Consider the following 25148-nt stretch of genomic DNA (forward strand, 5'->3'; position numbering starts at 1 on the left):
GCAGCAAAGAGCCCAAGCGCACCCACTTCTGGCACTGGTTTTGAGGGTGAGACGCAGCAGGAGGAGGAGATATCGGGTCTGAGGGAGAAAGCCCGTCGTCACTCACTCACCTGTTCACTCGCTCGTTCACCTGTCCATTTAGTGTGCTGGTTAAGCACCTACCATGTGCTGGTCACTGGGGAGATCTCTTCCTCACAGAGCGTCTGCTCCGGCAGTGAGGGGCAGACTTTAAAGTCCCCGTGGGGGCTCCCCCTCCCCTCCCCGGACCACACCTCCCACCATTCCCTCCCCCTGTCCCCCTCTCCCCCTGTCCCCCTTGGCCCCCACCATTCCCTCCCCCTGTCCCCGCACGCATCTCCTAAACTCCAAGGGACCCCGCGGGACTTGTAACCGGGGGGGGCGCAGTGGGCAGAGGAAGCTCTTCCGGAGATAACCCCCTGACCTGTCCCCAAGGCCCCTTTTCTCTGACTTCCCAGGCAGACAGGGCAGCCCCGCCTGGCTCTCCGGCCGCCGATTCTGCCCTAACCCTTCCTGGTTTCACAGCACCCAGCTCTAATAAATGTACTTTCAAAAAAACCCAAAACCCAAACCCATGTGGAATACCATCTGGAGTGCTCCAGGGAACATTAAAGCTGGCCCAGTGCAAAGGGCTAAGGGTGGGCCCGGTTGGGGGCAGGGAGGGACAGCCTCACCAGTGGCAGGTGAAGGAGAGCAAGCGTTCAGGTGCCTCAGAATAACAGCTTGTGGCCCCTTCCATGCCATCAAAGTGAAGGAGGGAGGCAAGGAAGACCACCGGGAGGTGGGAAAAGCACGGTGGGGATGCATCGCAGGACGGGGGACAAGATGTGCTCCCGAGGGTGGGTGTGACTTGTTTCACAAGTGTGTTAACCTGGGCGCACAAGGACAACAGGTGGGGCTGGCTCACATACACCCTTGCGCTGAAAAGTCACAGGCTTGGGCGTGGCTGCCCAGGGTGGCTGCGGGGGAGGGGGGCGTTCACGTCAGGTTGGCCTGTGAGGGTCCTTTCTATGTGCCCCCTTTCTGGCCACACAGGCAGGTGGCGAGCTGCTGCGGGAGAGGAGAGCGAGACGGGCAATGGCAGCACCTGTGTCGGTCCTGCGTCAGACCCCGACAGGGGATCTGGCGCTTCTGGGTGAGATAGAGAGCCAGTGAGAGTTTTTGAGGAGAGAGAAACGATCTTACTGGTTTCATTTTATTTTTTAAGATTTTATTTATTGACGTGTAGAGAGAGGGGAAGGGAGGGAGGAAGACAGGGAGAGAGACATCGGATGTGTACAGAGAAACAGGTATCAGCCAACCGAGAACCTGGCCAGCAGCCCAGACATGTGCCCTGACTGGGAATTGAACCGGCGCCCCTTGGGTCCACAGGCTGGCGCTCAGCCCACTGAGCCACACCAGCCAGGGCTGGCCTGCCTTTCGTAAGGACTTGTGATTACCTGTAGAACCCACCTGAATAATTTAGGATTGTCTCTCGTCTCAAGCCCCTTACCCTAGTCACAACTGCAAGTCTGTTTTTGCCGTATAAGGTAACAGCAAATCCATAGGTTCTCTGGATTAGGATGTGGTTCTCTTCCGAGGGGCCGTGACACAGGGAGTTAGAAACAGGGGTTTGGTGGGGGACATGCTGAGAAGCCTAGGAGATGGGCAGAGAGATGCTGAGAAGGCGGCTGGGCACAGGGACATGGAGCCAGGGGGCAAGTCCAGGCTGGAGGTGTGGCGTGGGGGCCGGTGGATGCGTAACCAGCGTTCACAGCGCGAACATGGATCAGGCCGCCTCGTGATCGTTTCCGCAAACCGAGGAAATCTTTCAGAATGCAGACAGAGAGCCAAGGCGGGAAAAGGAAGTTGAGAGACCAAACGGAGGCCCAGCAGCTGAATGCCAGGGGCCCCACAGAAACAAAACGATAGAAAACAGAAGACATTACGTGATCAAAGAGAATTTCAGGGAAAACTCCAAGAGCCCTGGCTGGTGTGGCTTAGTTGGTTGAAGCATCGCCGAAAGGTTACAGGTTCGTTTCCCGGTCAGGGCACATGCAGGAGGCAACTGATGAATGCTTCTCTTTCGCATCAGTGTCTCTTTGCCTCCCTTCCTCTCTCTGTCAAAATTGTTGGGTGAGGAGTTTTTTAAAAAGTAAAAGAAAATGGGGGAGGGGTGCAGGGAAAAGGCAGAGAACTGTACTTGAACAACAATTTTAAAAAGTTTTAAAAAAGTAAAAAAAGAAAATACCAAATTGCATCCCAAAGTGGCTGAGCCAGGGTGTCCTCTCACCAGTGGGGCAGGACTTTCGGGTGCCCCGTCTCCCAGCCAGCACGGGACACCTCAGCCTTCTTCACGGTAGCCCTTAAGCACGTGTGTGATGCTGTCTTGCTGATGATGACTAACGACTCTTTCATGTGCTCATATGTCATCCATCTGTGTGTCTGCCGAAGTGTCTCTTCAAGTCTTTTGCTCATTTTTATTGGGTTGTTTGTCTTACTATTGAGTTATAAGAGCTCTTTACATATTGTGGATGCAAGTCCTTTATGAGATCCTCATGTCTCGCATCTTGGAGCGTTGCACTCAGAGCCTGACCGAAAACAACAAGGATTCTAACACAGGTGCTAACAGGCACTTCCCCTCAGGCACTAGCACCTAAAGTCACAGCTGGTCCCTCGGCAGCCTTGGCCTTCAGGCTTCTGCTTCCTCCAGGGAGAGGGTGACCCTTGAAGAGACTCACCTCTGAAAGAGACCAGTCTCGTCAACAGCAGAAGCACAGTCTAGAGGGAGCCTTCCCTAATGACACAATAAAAAGCAAGTGAATTGTCCTAATCTGAGGGAATTTTTTGCAGTTTCCTCATCTGCAGGCTCAGCTTCCCCAGGAGGTCTGAACGAGGTTGGCGGAGAGGGAGTGGTCTGACACCACACCAACCTCGCCCTGAGGGGACGCTTTTCCGTGGGACTTTTGAGCCTATTTTTAAGGCTTTCATGTATCGTTGAAGCCCTCTTTTTAACAGTGGGACTGCTTGCCCGGATGGCTTCCATCACAAATTGGAAGTCCGCCCGGGGAAGACTGTCACGAATAACTTGATTTCTGGGTTGGACTGGATTGCCAGCCCACCCCTGCCTACCAGCCACCTGGGAGCTTCTTCTCGCTCACAACACACCTGCTGCAGCAGACTGGTCTTTTTTTTTTTGGTTGTTAAGTGATCTTTAATTGAAATATTTTCCTTTGTAGTTCTTAACCAGCCGGGCACTCCACTGCACCGCTGTTGATGTCACCTATGATGTCATGAGGGTGGTGGCCATCCACGTTGCAGCCCACAGACTGGGCCGTCCCCAGGATCTCTTTAATGGTTCCAGAGAGTTCTCTAGCCAGAGACTGGTGCCGCATCTGTCAGGCGATGCTGACGATCTCATCAAAAGTGATGTTTCCACTGTGCTTGATGTTTTTCTGCTTCTTTCTGTCTCATGGTGGTTCTTTGAGGGCTTTGATGATCAGGGCAGAGGCAGAAGGCACCACTTCCGTCTGGGCCTGTCTGTTCGGAATAGTTTCACTGTGATCCGCAGACCCTTCCAGTCACGGGTTGCTTTGGCAATGTCGTCACCAACCTTTTTTGGAGACAAGCCCAGGGAGCCGATCTTGGGGGTCAGGGCAGATGTGGCACCGACTTCCCTGCCGGTGCACCTCAGGTAAACAACTTTGATCTCGTTGGGGTCGGACTTCGGCGGCATGGTGGAAGCAGCTGGTATCCGCCGATGAACCCGGATTCGGGACGACCGAAGAAAGTTGCACCTTCGCCTCCTCCGAGCCGAAAGCCGAAAGCTGCAGCAGGCTGGTCTTGCACACTCCTTGGCTCAGCAGCGAGCTGTGTTCACACACACACAATAATGGATCCTACACACTGTCTAGACCGAACGTAGACTTGAGTGTGTGTGAAAAGGGAAAAGATGTGTTGGGAGAGGGTGTATAAGGCTGCTACCGTCAGTCATGATGTCTCAAGTTGAAAACTCAAGACATAGCAGTGCAAGGGCACCACTTACAAACAGGAAGGTAACACACGCGCGCACACCACACAAAAGCAGAAACTGAAAGGGGCTGGCCCTGGGGTGTGATGCGGAGACAGGCCTGGGCCTGCTGCCTCATCAGAAGCCTTTGCATACTGTTTGTCTGGATAAAAATCAAGTCTGTGGGTGATTTTGATAAAAACGAGAAAGGATTTTAAACATGGAGAAAGCCAGGCACTCTGTACAGGGTTGTTTTTGCATGTTTGGTTTGAGTTGGAATGTGGAGCAGGCCTTTCTGACTCCCACCCATCACTACGTCACACGTAGAGGAGATTAGAAGCCAGTCCCAAGGGGACCAGAAGCAAGTGCTGTGCTGCCACCCGCACCAGGTGGCGTGTGAGAGTGTGACTGCATGTGAATCCCCCCTTCTGGCCCAGACAGCCCCATCGGGGCCGGTCCAGACCAGCGCCCTCCTGCAGGCTCCAGATGGCCTGGGAGGCTTCTTCCCACTCACTCGGCTGAGCCGCCCACCTGGTTAAGCAGGCAAGCTTAGAGATGGACGATTTCCCTTCAGGTCCCTGGGAGGCAGTTCCGGCATCGTCCTCCTTCACTTGGGAGCAGTGTCCCGGATTTGTCCAGAGTGTCTCAGGCACCCCAGGACAAACGGTAGCAGTCACACTATCTCTGAGCACCAAGAGGGCCCGCCCCACCACCAGCTGCCTTCTTTGTTTTCAGCAAGAAGAACAGATCTCCCTGTTCCAGCTCGTGTCCCTGCCTGTGCGTCTGTGCGGAGGAGGCTGAGGGGGATGAGCCAGCAAGAGGACTTGCGGCTCTTCAGCGGGAGGGGAGTTTCAAGGGCGGGCTGGCCTGCTGGGGCACCCAAGGCTGCAGGTGCTCGGGTGACCATGGTGCCTCTGGAGACCCCAGACGCTCCCCACCTGGCAGCACTGTCTTGTCCAGTGCAGGGTAACAGCGAATGGTTGTGTGGCATTCGCTGTGTACCAACCTATCATTTTATACCATCCAGACAAAAATCTTTTGAGGTGGGCCCTGTAAATACCCCCGTAAGACAGAGGAGCAGACTGAGGCAGAGAAAAGTTGCATAACTTGCCCCAAATTACCCAGGCTCTAGAACTAAGTAGCAGGTGGTCTAGCTCCACAGCCCACGGTCCCAGGTGCAATGCTATGTGGAAGCACATTTTGTTAACTTCTTGTTACAAAATATGCAATTAGTTGTTGCAGAATGGATGCTGAACTCATAAAAGAAAGCAAGGTGTGTGCAGTCAGAACTGTCTGAATCTTGGCTCTGTGCCTGCGCAGGCCCCTGTCGGCTCACTGCCTCCACACTTCCCAGTCCTCCGCACCCCGGGGGGTTTGCACAGAGAAGTGCCCTGTGGGAGGTCAGAAAATAGATCTGGCTTCTCCCTGTGGGGTGGCCTTGGACAGCCTGTGTCACTTGACCGAAAGTTATTGCTGTCAGGGTCGGGCCACCTCTTGGTGACTCTTCTATCGTTTGCCGACTTCCTCTCTCACCCGCTTCCAGCCCTGGTGGTGGTAACTGTGTCACCTGTGCTGGCCCTGGAGTCCTGCGCTCCCTCTGTGGGTCCCCTGTCCCCACCCCGCCCCCTCTGTAGGCAGTCCTGCTTTGAAAATAACCCTCCTGGAATTTCCCTAATTTGCGGAAGCCATCTGTTTTCCCACGGGACCCTGAATGATGTGGGATGAATGACAGCGGCATGAATAATGGCGGAAACTGGAAGCACCTGAAGTGTCCGAGCGCTGGGGGAGGGAAGGCCGATCCAGACCGCACAGCAGCTGGGCGGGATGGTCGAGAAAACGCGCTACAGCGGAGCGCGGGAAGGAGGTGCCTGGGGTAGGAGGCGTGGGAAGAACAAACGCCCCGGAGCTAAGTCGCGTTCTGCCAGGACCTCCAACACGCCTCCGCGGGTAGGGTCTCCGACCTCCCAGTCTGGCACTGCTGTCACAGTAAAGGTCAGAAATGGGCGAATCAATGCGCGTCCTGACCCAGCGCGGGTAGGTCTCCACGCCCTCCCCCCGCCCCCCGAGGCCCCAGGCCCCAGGGCGGACCCTCGGAGGAGGGGAGCCTGAGGTTTTAGGCCGCAGACCAGAATCCGGTCTGTGGGTGCCTGTGGGTGCCGCAGATTCTCCCAAGGCTATAATAAGCCCCACGCCTGACGCCCCGCCCAAAGGGGCGGAGCCGGAGCCCCCGGGAGCCTGCGGGACCCAGCGGGACAGGAAGGAGCACGCCTGGCACCACCATCGTGGCCTTGTACTTGCTCCACTAGGTTCGAGTCCTGGCCGTGGAGCGAAGGCCGAGGCACGTGACGAAACCTAGCTGGGCTGCAGAGACCCGCCTCAGGGCGTCCCCGGGGCTTCGACCCTGCGCCCGGCGCCGGCGGCGCCCCCAGCCCGTGCGGGTCGCTCGGTTTTCAGCTGCATTTCCTCCGGAGGCCGCACAGAGTCAGCGCTCCATGACCGTCTTTCTGCCACGACTGCGTGCGGGCCGCCGGGGACCCAGGGCGGCGCGGCCACCCAGAACCCGAAGAGCAGATCGCTGGCTGTATTCACTCACACCCAGTTCTTCTCCAACCTTGAGTCCAAAATTATTACTTAATGCCCCAGAGGAGCTAATGGAACCGCAACTGGTTCGAAGCCAACGCTTGGGGAAACAGGTTTCCCGGGAACTGCGGGGGTGGAACAGGAGCCTGCGTCCCCGCTGTCCCCACCCCCACACTCAGGGAAATGGGAGCGTCAGGATTGTGGGGTGGAGGGCTGTCTGGCAGGGATGGGAGGCCTGGGGCTGGGGAGCAAGAGGCCTAAGCCCCAGGGGTCTAACTACCTGGCCCCCTTGCCCCTGAGAGCTGTGGGGAGCCACATGGGGGTCCCAGTAGGGCCATGGCCATGTCTGATTTGCACTTTAGAAACGTCCTTCATTCTGTAGGGGACTAGAGTGATCAAGGTGACGCTGACTGGGGAGGAGCAGGCGGAAAAGCAGCTGGGGGCAGTGGGCAGAGAGGCCCTGGGTGTGGCCAATGTCTGGCCAGAGTGCTGGATGATGGACAGCAGGATGGGGCAGGGGCCCAGACTGGATGGAGAAAGGGGGTCCTGTCCCTCCGGAGGCAGGCCAGGGGCAGCAGGACAGCCACACTGGGCATGTCCCTAGCTCACTAGGCATGCAGGGGGCTCTGTGGATGCCCAGCAGCCTGGGCCACCCCCCCCCCCAGCCCTGGGCAGCATCCTGGGGGCCATTCTGGGTCTTTCCTTTCTCTTCTCCCCAAGTCTCACCCTTCAAAGCACAACCTAAGTGGGATCCCTTTCCCACACTCACCACCTCCACTCCTAAAGGGCCTCCCTTCTTCCTCGCCACGCCAGCCAGCCTCCCCAGAGTGCCCAGTGGGCACTGGAAAACAGATCAGCTCTCTCCACTGCCCTGGAAAACCGCCAAAGTAAAATCCAGACTGATCGTGGTGCACACACGCACCCAACCCGGACCTCGATTCCCTGCACTCTCTCCCTGCCCTGCCCGTGAGCCCACTGTCCCTCCCCCTCCCCCAACACACAAATGCCAGCATGCATGCACACAGCTGCTAGGTATGCGGTTCCGACTCAAATGTTACCCTTTGGTGGCAAAAGCAGCTGTCTCTGTCATATTGTAGGACTTTGTTATTTTTTTTTAAAGATTTTATTTATTTATTTTTAGAGGGGAAGGAGAGAGGGAGAGAAACATCAATGTATGGTTGCCTTTTGTGCATCCCCTGCTGGTAGTTAGCCTGCAAGGAACCGGCCTGCAACCCAGGCATGTGCCCTGACTGGGAATCGAACCGCGATCATCTGGTTCGCAGGCCCGCGCTCAATCCACTGAGCTACACCAGCCAGGGCAGGGCTTTGTTATTTTTTAATACGCTTACCACTGTCTGAAGTTACTTTCTTTGTGTTTTGTTTACCACCTTTTCCCTGACCAGAGTACAAGCTCCAAGAGCACAGGGACCTTGTCTGTGTTGCTTGAGTGGTGTGGCCAAGGCCTGGGCCAGTGCCGGGGACACAGAGAAACTCAGTCAACACTTGTTCCCTGAGCAGGCTTGCTGGCCCCTGGGGGGGACAGGTGTGCTGCCAGGTCTAAGGTGGCAGGTTGTGACAAGTGACCCAGGACTCAGCAGCCTGGAAGAAGACAGTAGAGATGAGTCCTGGGGGTATCCGGGAAACCCTGAAAGAAGAGGAAGGATTTGAATTGCGACAAGAACAGGGTGGTACTTCTTGAGGAAGATGACAGTGCTTTTTCAGGCACAGGGAGGTGAGTGACAAGGACCAGGGAGTGGCCAGGGTTTTGGATGACTGGGGTATAAGATCTAGGTGTGGGATGCTGGGGGCCTGGGAGATGAACTTGGAAAGCTAGATTGGGTCCCCTGCTGCAAAGGGTCTTGTTATTGACTGAATTGTGTCCCCTCCAAGATCCATAGGTGGAAGTCCTAACCCCCTACTGTACCTCTGAAAGTGACTGCATTTGGAAGTAGGACCTCAAAAGAGGTAACCGAGGTCAGACAAAGGTCATACGGGTGTGCCTTACGCCAGTGTGCCTGGTGTTCTTACAAAAAGAGATGGACACAAGGGAGGTGTGTGTGGAGAAAAGACCCCATGAAGAGCCCGCAAGAGGGTGACTACCCTCAAGCCAAGGAGAGAGGCTGCAGAGGAACCCAGGACTGCCGGCACCTTGACCTGGGACTTCCAGCCTCCAGAGCTCTGAGAAAATAAACTCTGTTGCTGAAGCTGCCCAGTCTTTAATCTTTTGTGTTATGGCAGCCCTAGAAAATTAATATAGTTCTTACATTTTTTAAATTTTAACTTCAAAAAGTATATTCACCCGGTTCAAAATCAAACGTAGGAGGTAAGAATGACCAGGGGATCGAGGTCAACAGCAACAGCGAGAGATCAGGTTGAGTTAAATGTGATGATGTGTGATGTGATGAGAATAGCATTTTTCTCTGTTGTATTCCAAAAAGGAAACGAAACAGAACAACCCACCGCCTCAGTCTAATCCCGACAAAAATACAGGATAAGTCTCAAGTGAGGAACATTGTACACAACGCCTGGAGTCCTCCTCAGAGCTGTCCAGGTCCTAGAAACCAAGGAAAGCCTGGGAAAGTGGCCCAGAGGAGCGGAAGGGGCCCAGCCACCAAATGTAATGTAACAGCCTAGGTGGGACCCTGGAACAAAGGACACTGAGTAAAAGTATGGAAATTTGAGTAAACTGCAAACTTGACTTTATATTGGGCTGGCCAAAAAGTTCATTATATTTCTTTTCCCTATGATGGCTCTAGCAGTGCTTAGTTGTCTTTAATTTCAGTCGAAACAATTTTGTTAGACTGTATTGTGACAGCTGTCACAGCAGCATGCATTAAAAAAGCTTATCAAAATTGGTGAATTTTTGTGCAGCCATTTTAATATTGAAGGTGGAAGAAGGTATGTAACATTTTTGGCATATTATACTTTATTTCAAGAAAGGTAAAAATGCAGCTGAAATGCATAAAAAGATTTGTGCAGTGTAGGGAGAAGGTTCTGCTACTGATTGAACATGTCAGAGTGGTTTGTGAAGTTTTTTGATACTATTGACATTTCGGCCAAATAATCCTTTGCTGTGGGTCTGTCTTATGCATTGGAAGGTGTTTAGCAGCACCCCTGGCCTCTCCCCACTAGAAGGAGATAGCCGACATACTCAAAATACCCAAATCAATAAAGTTACTGGTGAAAATGAAAAATGTGGTTTTTATTTTACAGAAAATGTGTATCGGACTTTTTGGCCAACACTATAACAATGACTCAGTATTCATTAGTTGTAATGAATGTACCATGTTAATGTAAGATGTTAGTAATAGGGAATAGGGCAGGGACAGGTAATATTGGAACTCTGTATCGTCTTTGCAATTACTCTGTAAATCTAAAAATGGTTCTAAAAATAAGGTTTATTTTTAAGAAGTAATATTGCAAAGTAGCATTCCAGATTTTGTCTCTTATCTACACAGCTCTTGTTCCTGCCTCTAGTCATTGCTTTATTAGTTAGTCTGGACCCTTCAAGAATTCCTTTGTGCAAACATGAATATATACAGCTTTTTCTCCTGAAATGGCCTTTTTCTTTTCTTTAAATATAAAGGAAATAAATTTTAATATAAAATAGTTCAAATATACAAAGTGGAAGGAAAAATACAATGTGCCTCACACCCATCACCCATGTTTAACAACTGTCAAGATTCTGCTGTGTGCACTGCGGCGTGCTCTCCCTGCCTCCCACTCTCTCCCTTTTGCTGAGCTGTTTAAAGTAGATTACAGACACCTAACAGGCACATGTGCATCTCCGAACAATGCAGGCACCTCCCAGCACCCTACGTTCCTAGGACCCCATCAGTGGTGCCTTCTGAAGGGCCCCTTGTGAGCTGTAGTCTGAGGGATAGGGAGGCACCGAGAAGCTTTGCAGGGCAGGAGTATGTATGTGTGACCTAATTATGGCTGTGTGTGGGGCGGTTTGGGCGTGGAGGAGGTCAGAGCAGGCAGGGCGCTTATGAACACCCCTTTGGTCTAGATGCCAGTAGATAGGGCCTGCTGCCAGGTGTTAGGAGTAGGGTGACAGGGAGGAGCAGGCACGATGGGAGAGCCTCAATGGGGAGCCTCTGACCAGCCTAGTCTCAAATGGGTGCCTGCCTGGAGGGCAGAGGGGACCGTGATGTGAGGGTGGGTCAGTTGCCACTGTCTGCTCGCACTCGTTCTACAGGCAAGGTGGGACCCAATGGCCAAGGAGAGAGGGCTCATTTTGATCACTTCACCCCAGGTGGTGTTTCTCTGCAGCTTCCTGGCAAGGCCTCTCCCTTACCTGGCTTAGTGGGCTGGTGACAGACAGGAGCCCCTTCACCACTTAGTGGGCCTCTTCATGCCTCATGAACATGAACATGAACATGTCAGAGCTTGAACACCCTCCTGGGGTCAGGGAATCCAACCCTTCTCTGGTTACAGATGGGGAAGCTGAGACCCAGGAAGGGGTGCAAGTCCCTACGGCCACGTAGGGAGTCAGAAGCAGAGCTGGAACCAGAGCCTGGGTCTCTGGGCCCCTGCCTAGGGTCTCCCGTCACCCAGAGCTTCTTTCGCTGTCCAAACCCTGCTCCTAGAAGGGATGGCGTTATTGGCGATGCCCTGTGTGCAAGAATTCAAGAGTCCCTGAGTGACCCTTCCCCCAGGCACACCTGTACTCGAGGCCTGTTTACTCATGGCAGCACAACTATAGAAAACTGCTATTAATGGGGCAGCTCCCATGTTCCACAAGCTGTGCTAGGAGTTTTCATATGTCACGGCTGTGATCCCCAAATCCCAGGAAGCGGGCACTACTATTAGGGCAACCTCCCATTACCGAGATGGCAGAGATATGGCGCGGTGTAGCTGGTCTAAGGTCATGCAGTGAGGGTATGTCAGAGGCAGTGTCTCACCAGAAAGCCTACACTCTCAGCCACTAACACACACGTGTGCACACACACCACAGCCCTGAAGAACAGGGGAACTCCCGAGGACAGTGGTTTCTGCCTGGCCTCCTTCCTCTTTGCAGCCAGCCCCGTCCAGCAGCCTGGAGCCTCACAGAGGGGCAGACGGGCTACAGAGGAACCCTGACCACCACCTGTGGCTTCTCCCAGGAGCAGGGCCCTTTCCAAGGTGGTTCCTGGCCCTTTGGTGTTTGGGGCCATAAACAGACCTCCATGTTCTGGGTGCTTGCGGACGTGGCAGTGGTGCCGTGGAGTACACGGGGCACAGACTAATCTTTCTGAGGTTTCTGAGTGACTGGTACAGTGTGGAGGGCACAGAAGGATGTCTGCCCGCTGATGGAGGCCTTTCCTAGGGCCTGCTCCATGCCACGCGCTAGGCTCTGGACACAGGGGCGATTCTGCCCAGCGCTCCGTCACTCAGGCACGCAGGCCAGAGGAAAGGGTGTCACGGGAGACAAGGCTGTAAGGACAGATCTGGAGCCTGGAGAGGAAGGCTGGACCCTGCCCTGGGACGCTGGAGCCACGAAGGTTGCTGGCACGGTGGACACAGGCAGTCTAGGTCGGGCGCAAGTGCACCTGGGTGAGGAGCCAAAGCTGAAGAGCGGAGACGGGTCCTGAAAGGCCCTCTGGCCTAAGGAGCAAGGCGCGGGGAAGCACAAGAAGACGCGGGGGTGGGGGAGGTCACCCGTCCTGGGGCCGGAGCGCCAGGCACGTTCGTGGGTGCATCCTGAGCACTGCGGCGCCGGATAACGTGGACGGTTCCGGGAACACCCACGCCCCTCCGACCAGGCCCCTCGCCTGCAGCCCCACCCGGCGCGGGGAGCAGCGGGGTCAGGCAGCAGTCAGACGCGGTGCGTCCCGCCCACTCCAGCCTTCTGGAGCCCACGGTTCGAGTCCTGGCCATGGTGTGGTTCGCTGCGGGGTCCCTTCCCTCTTTGGGCCTCGATTTTCCCATGTTCAAGGTCCCAGAAAGTCCGGGCTCTCGGTCCTGCGCGGCCCCCAGCCCACAGGCTGACACGCCCGGCGTGGCTCGGGCCAAGCTTCCCCTCTCCCCCGCGGGAGCGCGGACGCTCACGAGCGCGCTCGCACCTGGCCGCCGCTGAGAGCGAGCTTGGATGGGCGGGGCCTCAACGCTCCGCCCCTCCCCCCGCCCCCGCCGGGCCAATCGGAGGGGGCGGATGGCCCCGTGCGGGGCGACGCGCTGGGGGCGGGGCCAACAGGAGCTGAGGAGAGAGCCCGCGAGCGGGCGGGCGGGCGGGCGGCGGGAGGTGTTCGGGCGGCGGCGGCGGCAGTGGGTCCCAGAGCAGCGACGCAGTGCGCCGTCGGCTCCGACAGGCCGGCCAGGCTCCGCAGCCCGCCGCAGCCGCCGCCTCGCCGCTGAGGGCCCAAGAGTGCGGCGGCGGCGCGCGGCCTGTGAGGGCGGCCGGAGCGGCGGGCGCGGCGCCGAGCGTCCTGTCAGGCGGCGGAGGGCGTCGCGGACCCGCGTCGCGATGATGCCGGTGAGTGCAGGAGGCCGCGGCTTCCTCCGCGGGCCGCCGGCCAAGCCTCCTTCCTCCCGCTCTCCCCGCCTGGGGCCCGGCGCAAGGCCGGCCGGGCGGGCGGGGAAGGAAGTAGCCTGGCGGGCGCGCCCGGCCCCGCGACCCCCGGGCGGGCAGGTGGGGGCGCGCCGGGCTGTCAGTGCGGGTCGCGCGAGGGGCGGGGGTCCGAGGTCCGGGAGGGGGCGGGGACGCGGGTGGGCCGCCCCGCGCTGCGCGGACCCCGGCCGGCGCTCCGTCGGCCGCAGCCCTTCCTGCCGGGGAGGGGCGGCAGAGCGTGAAATCGGAGCCCCTCATTTTCCGTCCGTCCTGGCGGGTGGGAGCCGCAAGGCCGTGGGCGCGTGGTGCTCGCCGGGTCCGCAGCTGGCGCGCGTGCCGGCGGTCGGTGGCGTGGGCCCCCATGTGGTGGTCGCGCCCGGGAGCCGCCGCTGCCCGCAGCCCTGCGGTGAGCCCGCTCAGGGAGGGGGCTGCACAGCCGCCGGGAGCGTCGGGTCCCGCGTCCGCGGTGCGCGGGGGCGGAGCGGGGCTCCGGGAGCCGCCTTTGTCCGGCCCCCGGGGTGCAGGCGCCCCGCCAGGCGCGAGATCCCCGCCGTTCGTCCGCCCGCCCGCCGTCCTCCGCGAGCCGCGGCGCCGAATGATGCTGTTCGGGTCCGGCTTCTGTGAGCTAAATGCCGGGACCCCGGGAAAAAGGCGGCGCGGGTGCTGCCCGGAGGGACCGGCGGGCCCTCCGAGCGCCGGTGCGCCCAGTGAAATTCTCAGACGCATTCGTAGTAAATAGCGTCGCAGTCATCCTTTTAACCCGCAGGCTCTGCGGGGAGAAGCAGGAGCGGGTTCTGCCGGCGCACAGTTCTGCCGTGCGGCGCCCGAGGACGCCTTGCTCAGCTGTCCCCGGTCCTCGAGTCGTTTCCCCCCTGGGCACCCTCCGAGCGGGTTCTGGCGCATCCTGTGCGCCGCCCCTTAGGGTCTCACCTGGCTGAGCCTTAGGTCCTTCTTCGGCCTCAGGCTGGGTTGTGTCCTTGGACCCTTGGTTTTCCGGGAGCGCTTATCTTGTCGTGGAGTGGAACTGGATGCGCACGAGAAGATTCGGAGTCGGTACTGGTTCTGCCACTTTTTAGCTCCGGTGACCTTGAACGAGGCAAGGCCTCCCAGCAGGAGTTCCGTGGGGATCGAATCGTGACGGTGGCCCTGGGCCGTCCCTGCAGTCAGACAGGGTGATGTGTCCCGAGGGGCCTGTCAAACCTAGTGCCACGCAGATGCTTCTTCTTGCCAGCGTGGCCTTGAAGTGTCAACTCCCGTAACCCTCCTCCCCTGGTCTCACGGGCTGGATTCGGAAAGGCGTTCCCGTGTGGTGAGGTTCTGAAAGCAGTTTTAGTTAGACCTGTAACAGGGGACTGATGTATTATGTTGGTGCTGCAATAATGTTGAAGGGTATCTACAAAGTTCTGACTGATTTTATCGTTATGTAATGTTTAAATCTGGATACTCTGTTAAAAAACACTTGGTTATATTTTTCATATGGTACGTTCAAATTTTACCATTATACCATATGGTTAGGGTTTCTAGTCCCTGTCTCACCAGGCTTCCTGTTTATAGGACTTTGCTTATCTAGCATTTGGGTATTTTCTTCACGATAGTCAAAATAATCAAATACTGCTTTTAAAAAACATATAGCATGTTAACTATTTAAAACACACTGCTTTTGTTTTAAAATGACTTCTAGAAACAAATGGTATTTCTCTTGGGGCCTTTAGCTTTGTATTTTCTTCTTTTTTTAAAAAATATTTTATTTATTTATCTTTAGAGGGGAAGGGAAGGAGAGCGTGAGAGAAATATCAATGTATGGTTGCCTCTGCCGAGGACACACAATGTATCGTGTGTCCCCTGCCGGGAAGTGGCCTGCAACCCACAAGCATGTGCCCTGACTGGGAATCGAACCGCGATCCTCTGGTTCGCAGGCCCATGCTCAATCCACTGAGCTACATGTATTTTCTTCTTGACCCCTAAAAATACTGCTTGTAGGATTGATTCCTTCCTCTGCTAACACAGTCGGGGTTGATTGTAAATTTGATAGAAGTTTAAGTAACATGTGATTCTTACTTGACACTATTTTAAACCACATATCCAAGATAAAAATAAGGTTTTCTTCCTTTATTGTATATTTTGTGTTCACCATCCTGGTATCGTCAAAGCAAAACTGGTTCACAGTTTGTGGAGAGCGGCACTTCCAGTAGGGATGTCCCGGGAGCCACACAAATTCAACTTAAAGTTTTCTAGTAACTTCCTATGAAAGGTGGCATTTTAAAATATCTTTTATTAACTTATTAAAAATACTCTCATTTTCACACATACTCACTATGACACATTTGCTAATGTGATATTTTACTATTTTGTACTAAGTCATTGAAATTCGGTGTGAATCCAGTGTGAATTGCTGAAGTTTTACTCTTACGGCACATCTCAGTTCAGACCAGCACATTTCAGCTGCTCAGTAGCCATATGTGTTCAGTGGCAACACAGGGCTAGCCCATAGGCCGCATGTGGCCCAATACAAAATTGTACATTTACTTAAAAAACTTTTTTTTGCTTGTTAGTTTTCGTTAGGTGTTTGTGTGTTTAATGTGTGGCCTAAGACACCTCTTCTTCCAGTGTGGCCTAGAGATGCCAGAAGGTTGGACACCCCTGGTGGAGTAGACAGGGTCTGGCAGGAGTAAGGCCTGCTTGAATGTGGTTGGTAGGGTAATAATACGGGTGTAATAATGTATAGTTTTAGTGTGAACAGTTCACCTAAAATGTCCTATGGTACGCTTGAGTGTGATGTTGCTATGTTACGGAATTGCATGCTTACGATTTTGTAATGAAAGGGGTTGCCCTGGCTGGTGTAGCTCAGTGGATTGAGCTCCAGCCTATGAGCCAAAGGGTCACCGGTTAGATTCCCAGTCAGGGCACATGCCTGGGTTGTGGGCCAGGTCCCCAGTGCGGGGCACATGAGAGGCAACCACACATTGGTGTTTCTCTCCCCCTCTCTCTCCCTTCTCTAAAAATAAATAAATAAAAGTTTTAGAAAAATTAAGGGGGCGTGCATTTTTTGTGCTGGATTCTGTATTTTAGTTTTGAGAATTGGCAGTTAGTGCGCAGTGTCGGTGGGGCCTTTGAGTTGGTCACGTGGTGTTACTGCAGCACCCAGGCTCTCAGGTGTGGGAATCAGCGAGACAGTATCTGACTCTGTTCTCCTCTGGCTCGTTCAAGCTTTGTAGGAGTCTTCAGTTTGCCCCTGAGTAGAGTTGTGACTGTCTGCTTTTAAAAAGTTATATTGTAGATTTTTCCCGTATCAAAGTAGTTTTGCATGGTAGTATCTGTAGTTGTCCACTTTTTGTCAGTGGATGACATTTTGAAAATGATTTCTCAAGAAGCAAATGGGCTGTTTTATTTTTTATTTTTAATTTAATAATTTTAGAGAGAGTGAGGAAGGAACGAGGTCGAGAGAGAAAGACATTGATCTGTCATCTCACTCATTTAGGTTGGCTCTTGTATGCTCTCCGACTGGGACCCACACCCTGGCAGACACAGGTGGTGCTCTAGCCCCCTGAGCTAGCGGGCCTCCGTGGGCACACTTCTGTGCGTATCTGGGGAATGTCACTAAGGACACTTTTCCTCTTCTGAAGGGATGTCAACTTAAGTAAAGGAAGTTGCACGGCCCTGAAGTGTGTCTCATTTGTAAGAAAGGCTCTCTGGTGACAGTGTTCTGGTTGTGCTAGCAGTGGCACTCTGCATCCCCGGGAGACGTCATTGCACAGTGTGCCTAGCTGATTCTACTCCCTGCCGTCCCTAGAGCCCATTCATCCTTCCCACTGTGGGCTGTGGGTTACATTGCTTTATGCTGACTATTGGGTTGGCCATGCTTAGTTTGCTTAGTTTTTTGCTTAGTTTTGCTTAGTTTTGCATCTTTTGCTTAGTTTTTCCCATAGAATAAAAGACACCTTTGTCATTTCCTTGATTTGGATGTTTTGAGTATGTTAGGTATCTCCCACTATTGGCTTGCAGTGGGGAGAGGCTAGGCACACTGCTAAACACCTTCCCACGCGTAAGACAGTCCCACCACAAGGAATTACTTGGCTAAAATGTCAGTAGTACCAAAAAACTTCACAAACCACTTTTGACACATTCAGTCAGTCACAGCGCCTTCTCCCTACACTGCACAAATCTTTTTTTTCATTTCAGTTGCATTTTTATCTTTCTTGAAATAATAAAGCATAATACGCCAAAAATGTTGCATGCCTTCTTCCACCTTCAATATTAAAATGGCTGCACAAAAACTCACCAATTTTAATAACTTTTTCTTATTGTATGCTGCTGTGACAGCTGTCACAATACAGTCTAACAAAATTGTTTCAAATGAAATTAAAGACAGCTAAGCAAAACATAATTGACTTTTTGACCAACCCACTATTTAATTCACATTAAACAAACATTCACTTATTTCAGGTGTTCACTGTCTTACCAATTGTGTTGAAACATTTGGGATTATTGAAATAGGTCTTTCTCTTTTAAACAGCTGTCATGTAATTGATGAAACAATAAACTGGAAGTAGGGAGACTTCTAGTCCTCTCTTGTTAGTAACCGTGTGACCTTTGGATTTACACTCTTTGGGCCTCGGTTTCTCATCTGTACAATGAGTTGGTCCTGGTGATTATCCAGGAGTATGGTTTTGCTTTATAGCAGGTACTTTCATGAAGGTCAGTAATACTCATATTGGCTACATCAGAAGTTGAGAGGCACGCTGACACGCTCAGTTCCAGCAGCCTTTCAAAAATTAGCTGCTGGGGTGTCTTTGTGCTATAGAGCAGATAGGAAGCACCCAGCAGGTGTTCACTGTTGTTATTAATTAATGATTGAGTCCCTTGGTGGGCTTAAATGTATAGCCTAATTCAGTAAACAACACAAAGACTGGATAATTTTTTCTTTAAGATTTCATTCACTTATCTTTAGAGGGGAAGGAAAGGAGAGAGGGAGAGAAATATCAATGTATGGTTGCCTCTCATGTGTCCCCTGCTGGGAATTGGCCTGCAACCCAGGCATGTGCCCTGACTGGGAATCGAGCTGCAATCCCTTAATTCGCAGGCCCACCCTCAATCCACTGAGCTACACCAGCCAGGGCTGGAGAAATTTTTCTTAATAGTCTATTTTTTAAAACAAAAATGACAAATATAATATCACCACTTAAAATAATAATACTATTTCTAGCCTTTGGACTGCCCAGAAGTTCATAAGGAAAAGCAAAGCCTTGAACATACAAAGATATGTATATAAAAGCTTTTATTATTAGTTTTATTGAACTTAAAAATAGTCTGTGTGGGTAACTCTTCTAAAGGCTACAGTATTGAGTACAGCCATAAAGTTTTGCAGCTATTTAACTTCCTACAATGCAATTCAGTAATAGTGATCACTCAGCTGATAGTATGTGTCATCAGTGTGCTGGGGCACTGTGTCATAGGTTTTGTGGTGGTGTCTTCATTTTTGTGGAGACTGAGGTCAGGGGGTCAGGAAGTGTGGCTCAGGTCCCCCAGCTGGTTGTGGCGAAGCAGTTTGCACACTGTCTGAGGAGCCTCTGCTCCGAGCCCGTGCGCCAGTCACTGCAGGGAGTTTACTCGCAGTGCTAGTGGGCGAGTTTGGCTCAATTTCCCCCTTACGCTCAGCTCACGTGACGCTTACTCTTCCAGAGAACCCCAAGGTGAATCATTCTCATAGAAAGTGAGTTTTCACGATTTTGAGGGAAAACTAGTTTAAATGTAAATATGTTAACTATATTTTTCCTTTTCAGCATCCTACTTTGAATAGTGTGTGCCAGCATATGTGCTTAAGAGATACTTAGGATTTTTAGGAGGATGGGAACTAGAAACATCCCCAAGTTGTTATGTCAAAGTTACATAACTGGTCATCAGCATTGCATTTGTGTGTGTGTCTGCGTGGATGGGCAGTAGCTTCTCAGTGGAAGTTTGGTGGGATTAGTGCCTGAAGTGCTGTCGCCACGGCTCTCTCGCAGACTCGGGCTCCAGGAGGGAAGGAGGGGATCCCGCTCTGTTGGAACACTTTCTTGCCTGGATTGCTTTGTTTTATTGGGTTGGCCAAACAGTTCGTTTAGTTTTTTTTTTCCATAAGGTGGTTCCAACTTAGTTATCTTTAATTTCATTCAAAACAATTTTGTCAGATTGTATTGTGACAGCTGTCATATCAGCATACATTGAAAAAAACTTAACAAAATTGATGAATTTTAGTGCAGTCATTTTAATACTGAAGATGGAAGAAGGTATGTAACATTTTCAGCATATTATGCTTTATTATTTCGAGAAAGGTAGGTAAAAGCGCAGCTGAAATGCAAAAAAAAAGATTTGTGAAGTGTGTGGAGAAGGTGCTGTGACTGATCAAATGTGTCTGAAGTGGTGTGCGAATTTTTTTGGTACTTTTGACATTTTGGCCAAGTAATTCCTTGCTGTGGGGCTGTCTTGTGCATGGGAAGGTGTTTAGCAGCACTCCTGGCCTCTCCCCACTAGAAGCCAATAGCAGGAGATACCTGACATACTCAGAATACCCAAATCAATAAAGTTATTGGTGAAAACGAAAGAGGTGTTTTTTATTTTATGGAAAAAACCATATGGACTTTTTGGCCAACCCAATATTTGGTGCAAAGGTAGCTAGCTGTCTGACTGTTCATACTATTCAATAATTGGTGAGCAGAACCTGCTGTTACTGGGTTTTGTAAAATGAAAGTCTTTGCATTGTGATTTCATGCAGAACAATAAAAGACTGGTAAAATGAGGTAGTTTTGTTGAAAATTAATAAGTGAAGTGTACATTTCAGTACAGAATCTTGCTAGTGGCTTGTTAGTGTACCTGGAGCACACGCTAACCAACATCTGGGCAGAATCTTGATTTACAGCCTACGTTGTGACTGTGATCGAAGCAAATGCAAGGCCCTGTGACGGAGCTCACCGAGCTCACCGAAGACGCACAGGAGGCCTGTGTGGCCAGAGCCGATCGCGTACGTGAGGGTGTCCTGGAGGAGATCCAGGCCGAAAGGGGGTGTCGGCTCTGGCAGGGCCTTACAGACTGTGGTGAAAACAAAGGATGTGGAGAGACGTTTTTTTTACGGGAAGAAGTGAAGCGCTGCTGTTTATTTACTGTGTTGTGAGCAGGAATGAGTAGCAGGCGTGCCTGAGCGATTTCACTGTAGCACGAAAGAGCCACTGGGCTTGCGTGTGGATTCTGGCATCACCCTGTATTGGCTCTGTGACTGTGGGTAAAGTTATTTGACCCCTCAGTTCCGTGTCTCCAAGCTGAAGATAGTAATGGTAACCTTATAGGGGGTTAGGGTGTTCAGGTGGATTATTACAAGGAAAGGCGCCTGTTGTGAAGTAAGTGCTCAGTAAGTGTTAGTTATTTGTATGGAGTTTCATTTCCTCTGGAAGGTTTTCATGATCTTTTCCCTTGGCTAAACCCACCAATAGAGGCATTGAACCTGGTGCATCTTTAAAAAAAAACCCATATACCATAAAATGCACCTTTTAATTGGATATAATTCAGCCGTTTCTCGAGTAGGTAAAAGGTTGTATATGTCTCCACTGTCTGCTTTCAGAATACTTGCCTGGTGTGTCTTTGCAGTACTTGGCATAGTTGCAGTCTTAAACACTGGCTTGTGTGACTGATCAATGTCTGGTTCTTGTCCTAACTGTAATTTTTTTGAGGCCAGGAACTGCCTCTCTTTAGTTGCTATTTACCACCAGTGCCTGTCCCAGGGACTAGCACGAAGTTGGTGTTCACTGATTTGTTATATGAAGAAGGTGTGTTACGGAAGGTAGTGTTGGACCCAGTTGTGAAGAGTTGTGTGTGCACAGTAATAGGGTTCTCACTTGATCCTGTCAGTGATCAGAAATCACCAAACATTTTTAAAAAGTAGAGTGATATGGCCAGACTTATATGAGAGAGAATTCTGGCCCCAGGGGAGGAGAAAGTGCAGTGGAGGGGGTGGAAAGGAAGCAGGACAAGCAGCGAGGAGACCAGTTGGTGCAGGCTTGACTTGACCTCCAGGAAGAGAGAGAGATCCATCCGGTCAGAAGGAGGTGACACAGACCCGACACAGTGTGAGCAAAGAGTGAGTGTGCACTCAAGTTAGTGTGTTTGCGTGCGTGCATGCCTGTGAGCGTGTGTACCTACACGTAAGCGTGTTTGTGGTAGAGAGGAAGGAAGTGCAGTGGCTGGAGTTGAGGATAACAAGTTTATTGCTTCAGCAGCCAGGCTTGTTTTTCCTTTAGGATGGAGGACACTTGAGAAGGAATAGGCTTAGAGGGCTCTGTGGGGAAGAACGAGTCTTGTTTAGGCTGTGTTGAGCTTGGGCGTCTGCTAGATCCACAAAGACATTAAATCTTTTCTTTTTTTAAAGATTTTATTTATTTAGTTTTACAGAGAGTGGAAGGGAGAATAAGAGGGAGAGAAACATTGATGGGTTGCCTATGGGCTCGCAACCCAGGCATGTGCCCTGACCAAGAATTGAACTGGCGACCCTCTGGTTCGCAGGCCGGCACTCAGTGCATGGAGCCACACCAGCTAGGGCCACTCTTAAATCTTAATCTTAAATCTTTACTTAAATATATAGCAAGTAGAAAAATCATTTGCTGTGTGTTACGTGGTTTTCAACGTGTTCCGGCATTTCAGACCGCTGCCTGGCATCTGCGGCACACCACACTCGTCATCCTTTGCGCTTGTCAACTGGCCTGTCAGTCCCACCCTGAACCCCCACTAGGCCAAGCTTCCTGGGGCAGCGTCTGCCCTGGGTCCCCCCCAGCTCTGTGCTCCCAGCACTGGCACAGTTGTGAGGGATGGGCCAAAGCAGGTTTACAGTTGTTTGTATGGAAAAAGACATGCAAGTTATGATGATTACAGTAGCTTAACTCAAAAGAATGCCACTCATATCTTTGCCCATCCCTGTGTGCACACTGTTTATAGCTGTGTAATCTGTCTGTGTGCTGATAATTCGTGTTCTGCTTTTTGCTCTGTTGCATGTTTATATTTCTCTCTAAAGGCTGTCTTGGAGGTAATGTCAGTAAATAATAGTTAACCTCACAAGTGCTATAAACATGGGTATAGACAGATTTTTGTGATAGAATTAGAAATGAGAGGGGAAGTTTGGTCAAAATGTGAAGACAGATTAAATAAAAATGGACAATTTCAGGACTAACAGGAAAAAACCCTATAGTAGGAATAAAGAGTATTTTCTGATAGGACATAAAAATGTGAAATGGTGTAACATAGTGGTTGTCAGCTCAGGCTCTGGAGCCAAAACTGCTTGGTTTCAAATTCTAGCTTTATAATACTTACTTGTTCTGTGGCCTTGGAAAAATTATTTAACCTCTCTGTGCCTTATTTTCCTATCTAAAAAGGGTTCAATAATGGCATATTTCTAAAGGGTGCTGTGAGGGTCATCAAGTACTTAGAGCATTCTGTGGAGACACAGAATAAGCAAGGACTCAGTTAATGTTCACAGTTCTTAAGCTTTGTCCAGCAACCATGAGGCTTCATGGTGGACAGGATTCAGGTGGGCAGGCTGCACGTGCACCGTACCCACTGAGGGCATGTGTTCGTTCTTCATGTTGGAGAGCCTGCTGGGGGTTGCGCATCTGTCAAGTTGACAGGATGGAAAGGGAGTGGCTTGCTAGTCTTAGAAGTGAAGGTTTACCTTCTCTTTCTAGTACCTTCTGTTGTGCAGACCACAGCTCAGAACCAGAAGTGGTTTGTCACTTACAGAATCACTCACTGTGGTACCCATGAACTGAAAAACTCACTCTCCTCTTTCTGGTCTCTAACTAGATGACCCCTTCCAGGTGACCTTGTACAAAGTACCCCTCCCCTCACTGTGCTTCATTTCTCTCCGTGGTTCTTACATTCACCTGGCATTTATTGGTGGAAGTGCTGTGGAAACAGGGCTTCGTCTCCTCTTCCCACAGGCGTGTGCCCAGTGCCTAGGCCTCCAGCAGATACTTGCTTACTGAGTGGCCTCTGCATGCATTCAGGGCACACCACTTACGTGCTGCCCAGCAGGGGCTGGGCAACAGTCCCTGCTCTCCGTGAGCTCACAGTAGGGAACAGTCACTTGAACAAAAAATGCCATTCTGACTCAGTGGATTGAGCGCGGGCCTGCGAACCAGAGGATCGTGGTTCGATTCCCAGTCAGGGCACATGTCTGGGTTGCAGGCCGGTTCCCTGCAGGTCAACTCCCAGCAGGGGACGCACGAAAGGCAACCATACATTGATGTTTCTCTCCCTCTCTCTTTCCCCTCTAAAGATAAATGAATAAATAAAGTCTTTTTAAAAAATGCCATTCTGAAAGATAAGGTTTGCTTGAGTGGCAAGGCACAGTTGGGGCACAGTGGAGACAGGGGTCTGCTTGGGATGTTGGGAATTTTCACTGAGGAGGTGACGCTGGAGGTCAGGGGTGAGGAAAGCGGGTGGAGGTGATTGGGAAAGGTTTTGAGGTGCAGAGTTTAACATGCACAGGACATCGAGGTCTGATTGCTGCTGGAACGTGAGGCCCGATGAAGCAAGGGGGAGACGAGAAAGGCAGGTCAAGGTCAGGTTCTGAGGGCACGGTTGGTCCTGAGAAAGACATAAGACTGTTGAAGCTGTTTTTTAAATTGTGGTAAAATATAAACAAATGAAATTTACCATTTTAACTATTTTTATAAATAATTTTATTCATAATTATTTTTATGTATTTATTTTTAGAGAGAGGGGAAGATAGGGAGGAAGAGGGAGAGAAACATTGATGTGTGAAGAGAAACATGCATCGGCCAACTGGGACCTGGCCCACAACCCAGGCACGTGCCCTGACTTGAACCAGTGACCTTTCGGTGTGCAGGCTGGCACTCAGTCCGCTGAGCCACACCAGCTACAGCCCGTTTGAACTATTTTTAAGCACATGGTTCTGCGACATCAAGTACATTCACATTGTTCAGCAATCATCACCACCATCTATCTCCAGACGTTTTCATCTTCTCACAGTGAAACTACTGCTGAGGGGTTTTACGCTGCGTTGTGAAGTGCTCCAGTGTAAGTTGAAGTTGAAGCCAGGAGTCTGGAGTCGAGAAGAGGAGTCTGTTAGGGCAGTCAAGGCAGAGGAGGGTCCCTGAGCAGTCAGAGTGTTACCAGAGATGCTGGCACTGAAGCTAGTTTGTAGAACCTCGTTAGCCCTCGCTTAACCTTTATGCTTGCATGTCACACAGTTCTAATTTACGTAGCATCTAAATCTTTGGACTCTGCATCTGAGGTTGCTAGAACGCTGTAGCTGTGGGCAGACAGACCACTAGAAACCACAGAAATACACAGCTTTCAGCACAGCCGAAACACACAATGAGTTTGGGTCTGAGGTCTGAGGGTAGACAGCCTGGCTAAGTCAACACCAAAGAGATCACAATTACAGACTACACACAGCGCGGTAAAGCTCTTCATGACAACTGAGTCACAAGAAAGAGGAAGCAATATCGATAATGAGGACAGCAGCTGGATACATTTTAGATGAGCTCTGTCCAAGAGAAACATAATGCGAGCCACATAAAAAGTGAAAAAGAAGTGAAATTAATTTTAATAATGTTCTATTTAACTCACTGTCCCCAAAGTATTATTTAAACAGGGAGATAATATTAAAACACTAGTAGTGAGCTATTTTAACATTTTTTTCATACTAAGGCTTTCAAATTCTAGAACTTATTTTATACACAGAGCACATTTCACTTTGCCCTAGCCGCACTTCCGTTCTCAGTAGCCCTGTGTGGCCAGCGGCTCTGTCATACTATGAAGAACCTACCGCAGTTGCTGGCATATAGCAAGCGCTGTAGATGTGTGCCACTATCCCCCAAACATTTCTTCTTCCAAAATGTTAGATGATTTTGTATCACTAATACATTTTAAAGGCATTCTTGCTTTGGAGACTGCTTAATTTCACATATGCATTGAACAAGTTTTCACAGATAAAAAAATGTTAAATTGTAATTTTGTGAGGGTACTTTATAATTGATGTGTTTC

At 51.1% G+C, this 25148-nt stretch overlaps 1 protein-coding gene and 1 pseudogene across 2 annotated transcripts in view; one reads left to right on the forward strand and one right to left on the reverse strand.

Moving 5' to 3' along the window:
• Window positions 1-3197: 3197 nt before the first annotated feature.
• On the reverse strand, window positions 3198-3748 carry LOC118989868 (60S ribosomal protein L12-like; annotated as a pseudogene).
• Window positions 3749-12683: 8935 nt separating this feature from the next.
• PPP1R13B (protein phosphatase 1 regulatory subunit 13B) overlaps window positions 12684-25148 on the forward strand; it is a 76852-nt gene continuing 64387 nt past the window's right edge. For both annotated transcript variants that reach the window (XM_037047614.1, XM_037047625.1), the window contains exon 1: window positions 12684-13043. In XM_037047614.1, coding sequence (XP_036903509.1) covers window positions 12723-13043 — 321 coding nt within the window. In that variant the 5' untranslated portion in view covers window positions 12684-12722. The remainder of the gene's footprint in view (window positions 13044-25148) is intronic.

Source organism: Sturnira hondurensis, unplaced genomic scaffold, assembly GCF_014824575.4.
Source record: "Sturnira hondurensis isolate 20B ecotype Veracruz unplaced genomic scaffold, ASM1482457v3 Scaffold0000780, whole genome shotgun sequence".
NCBI lineage: Eukaryota > Metazoa > Chordata > Mammalia > Chiroptera > Phyllostomidae > Sturnira > Sturnira hondurensis.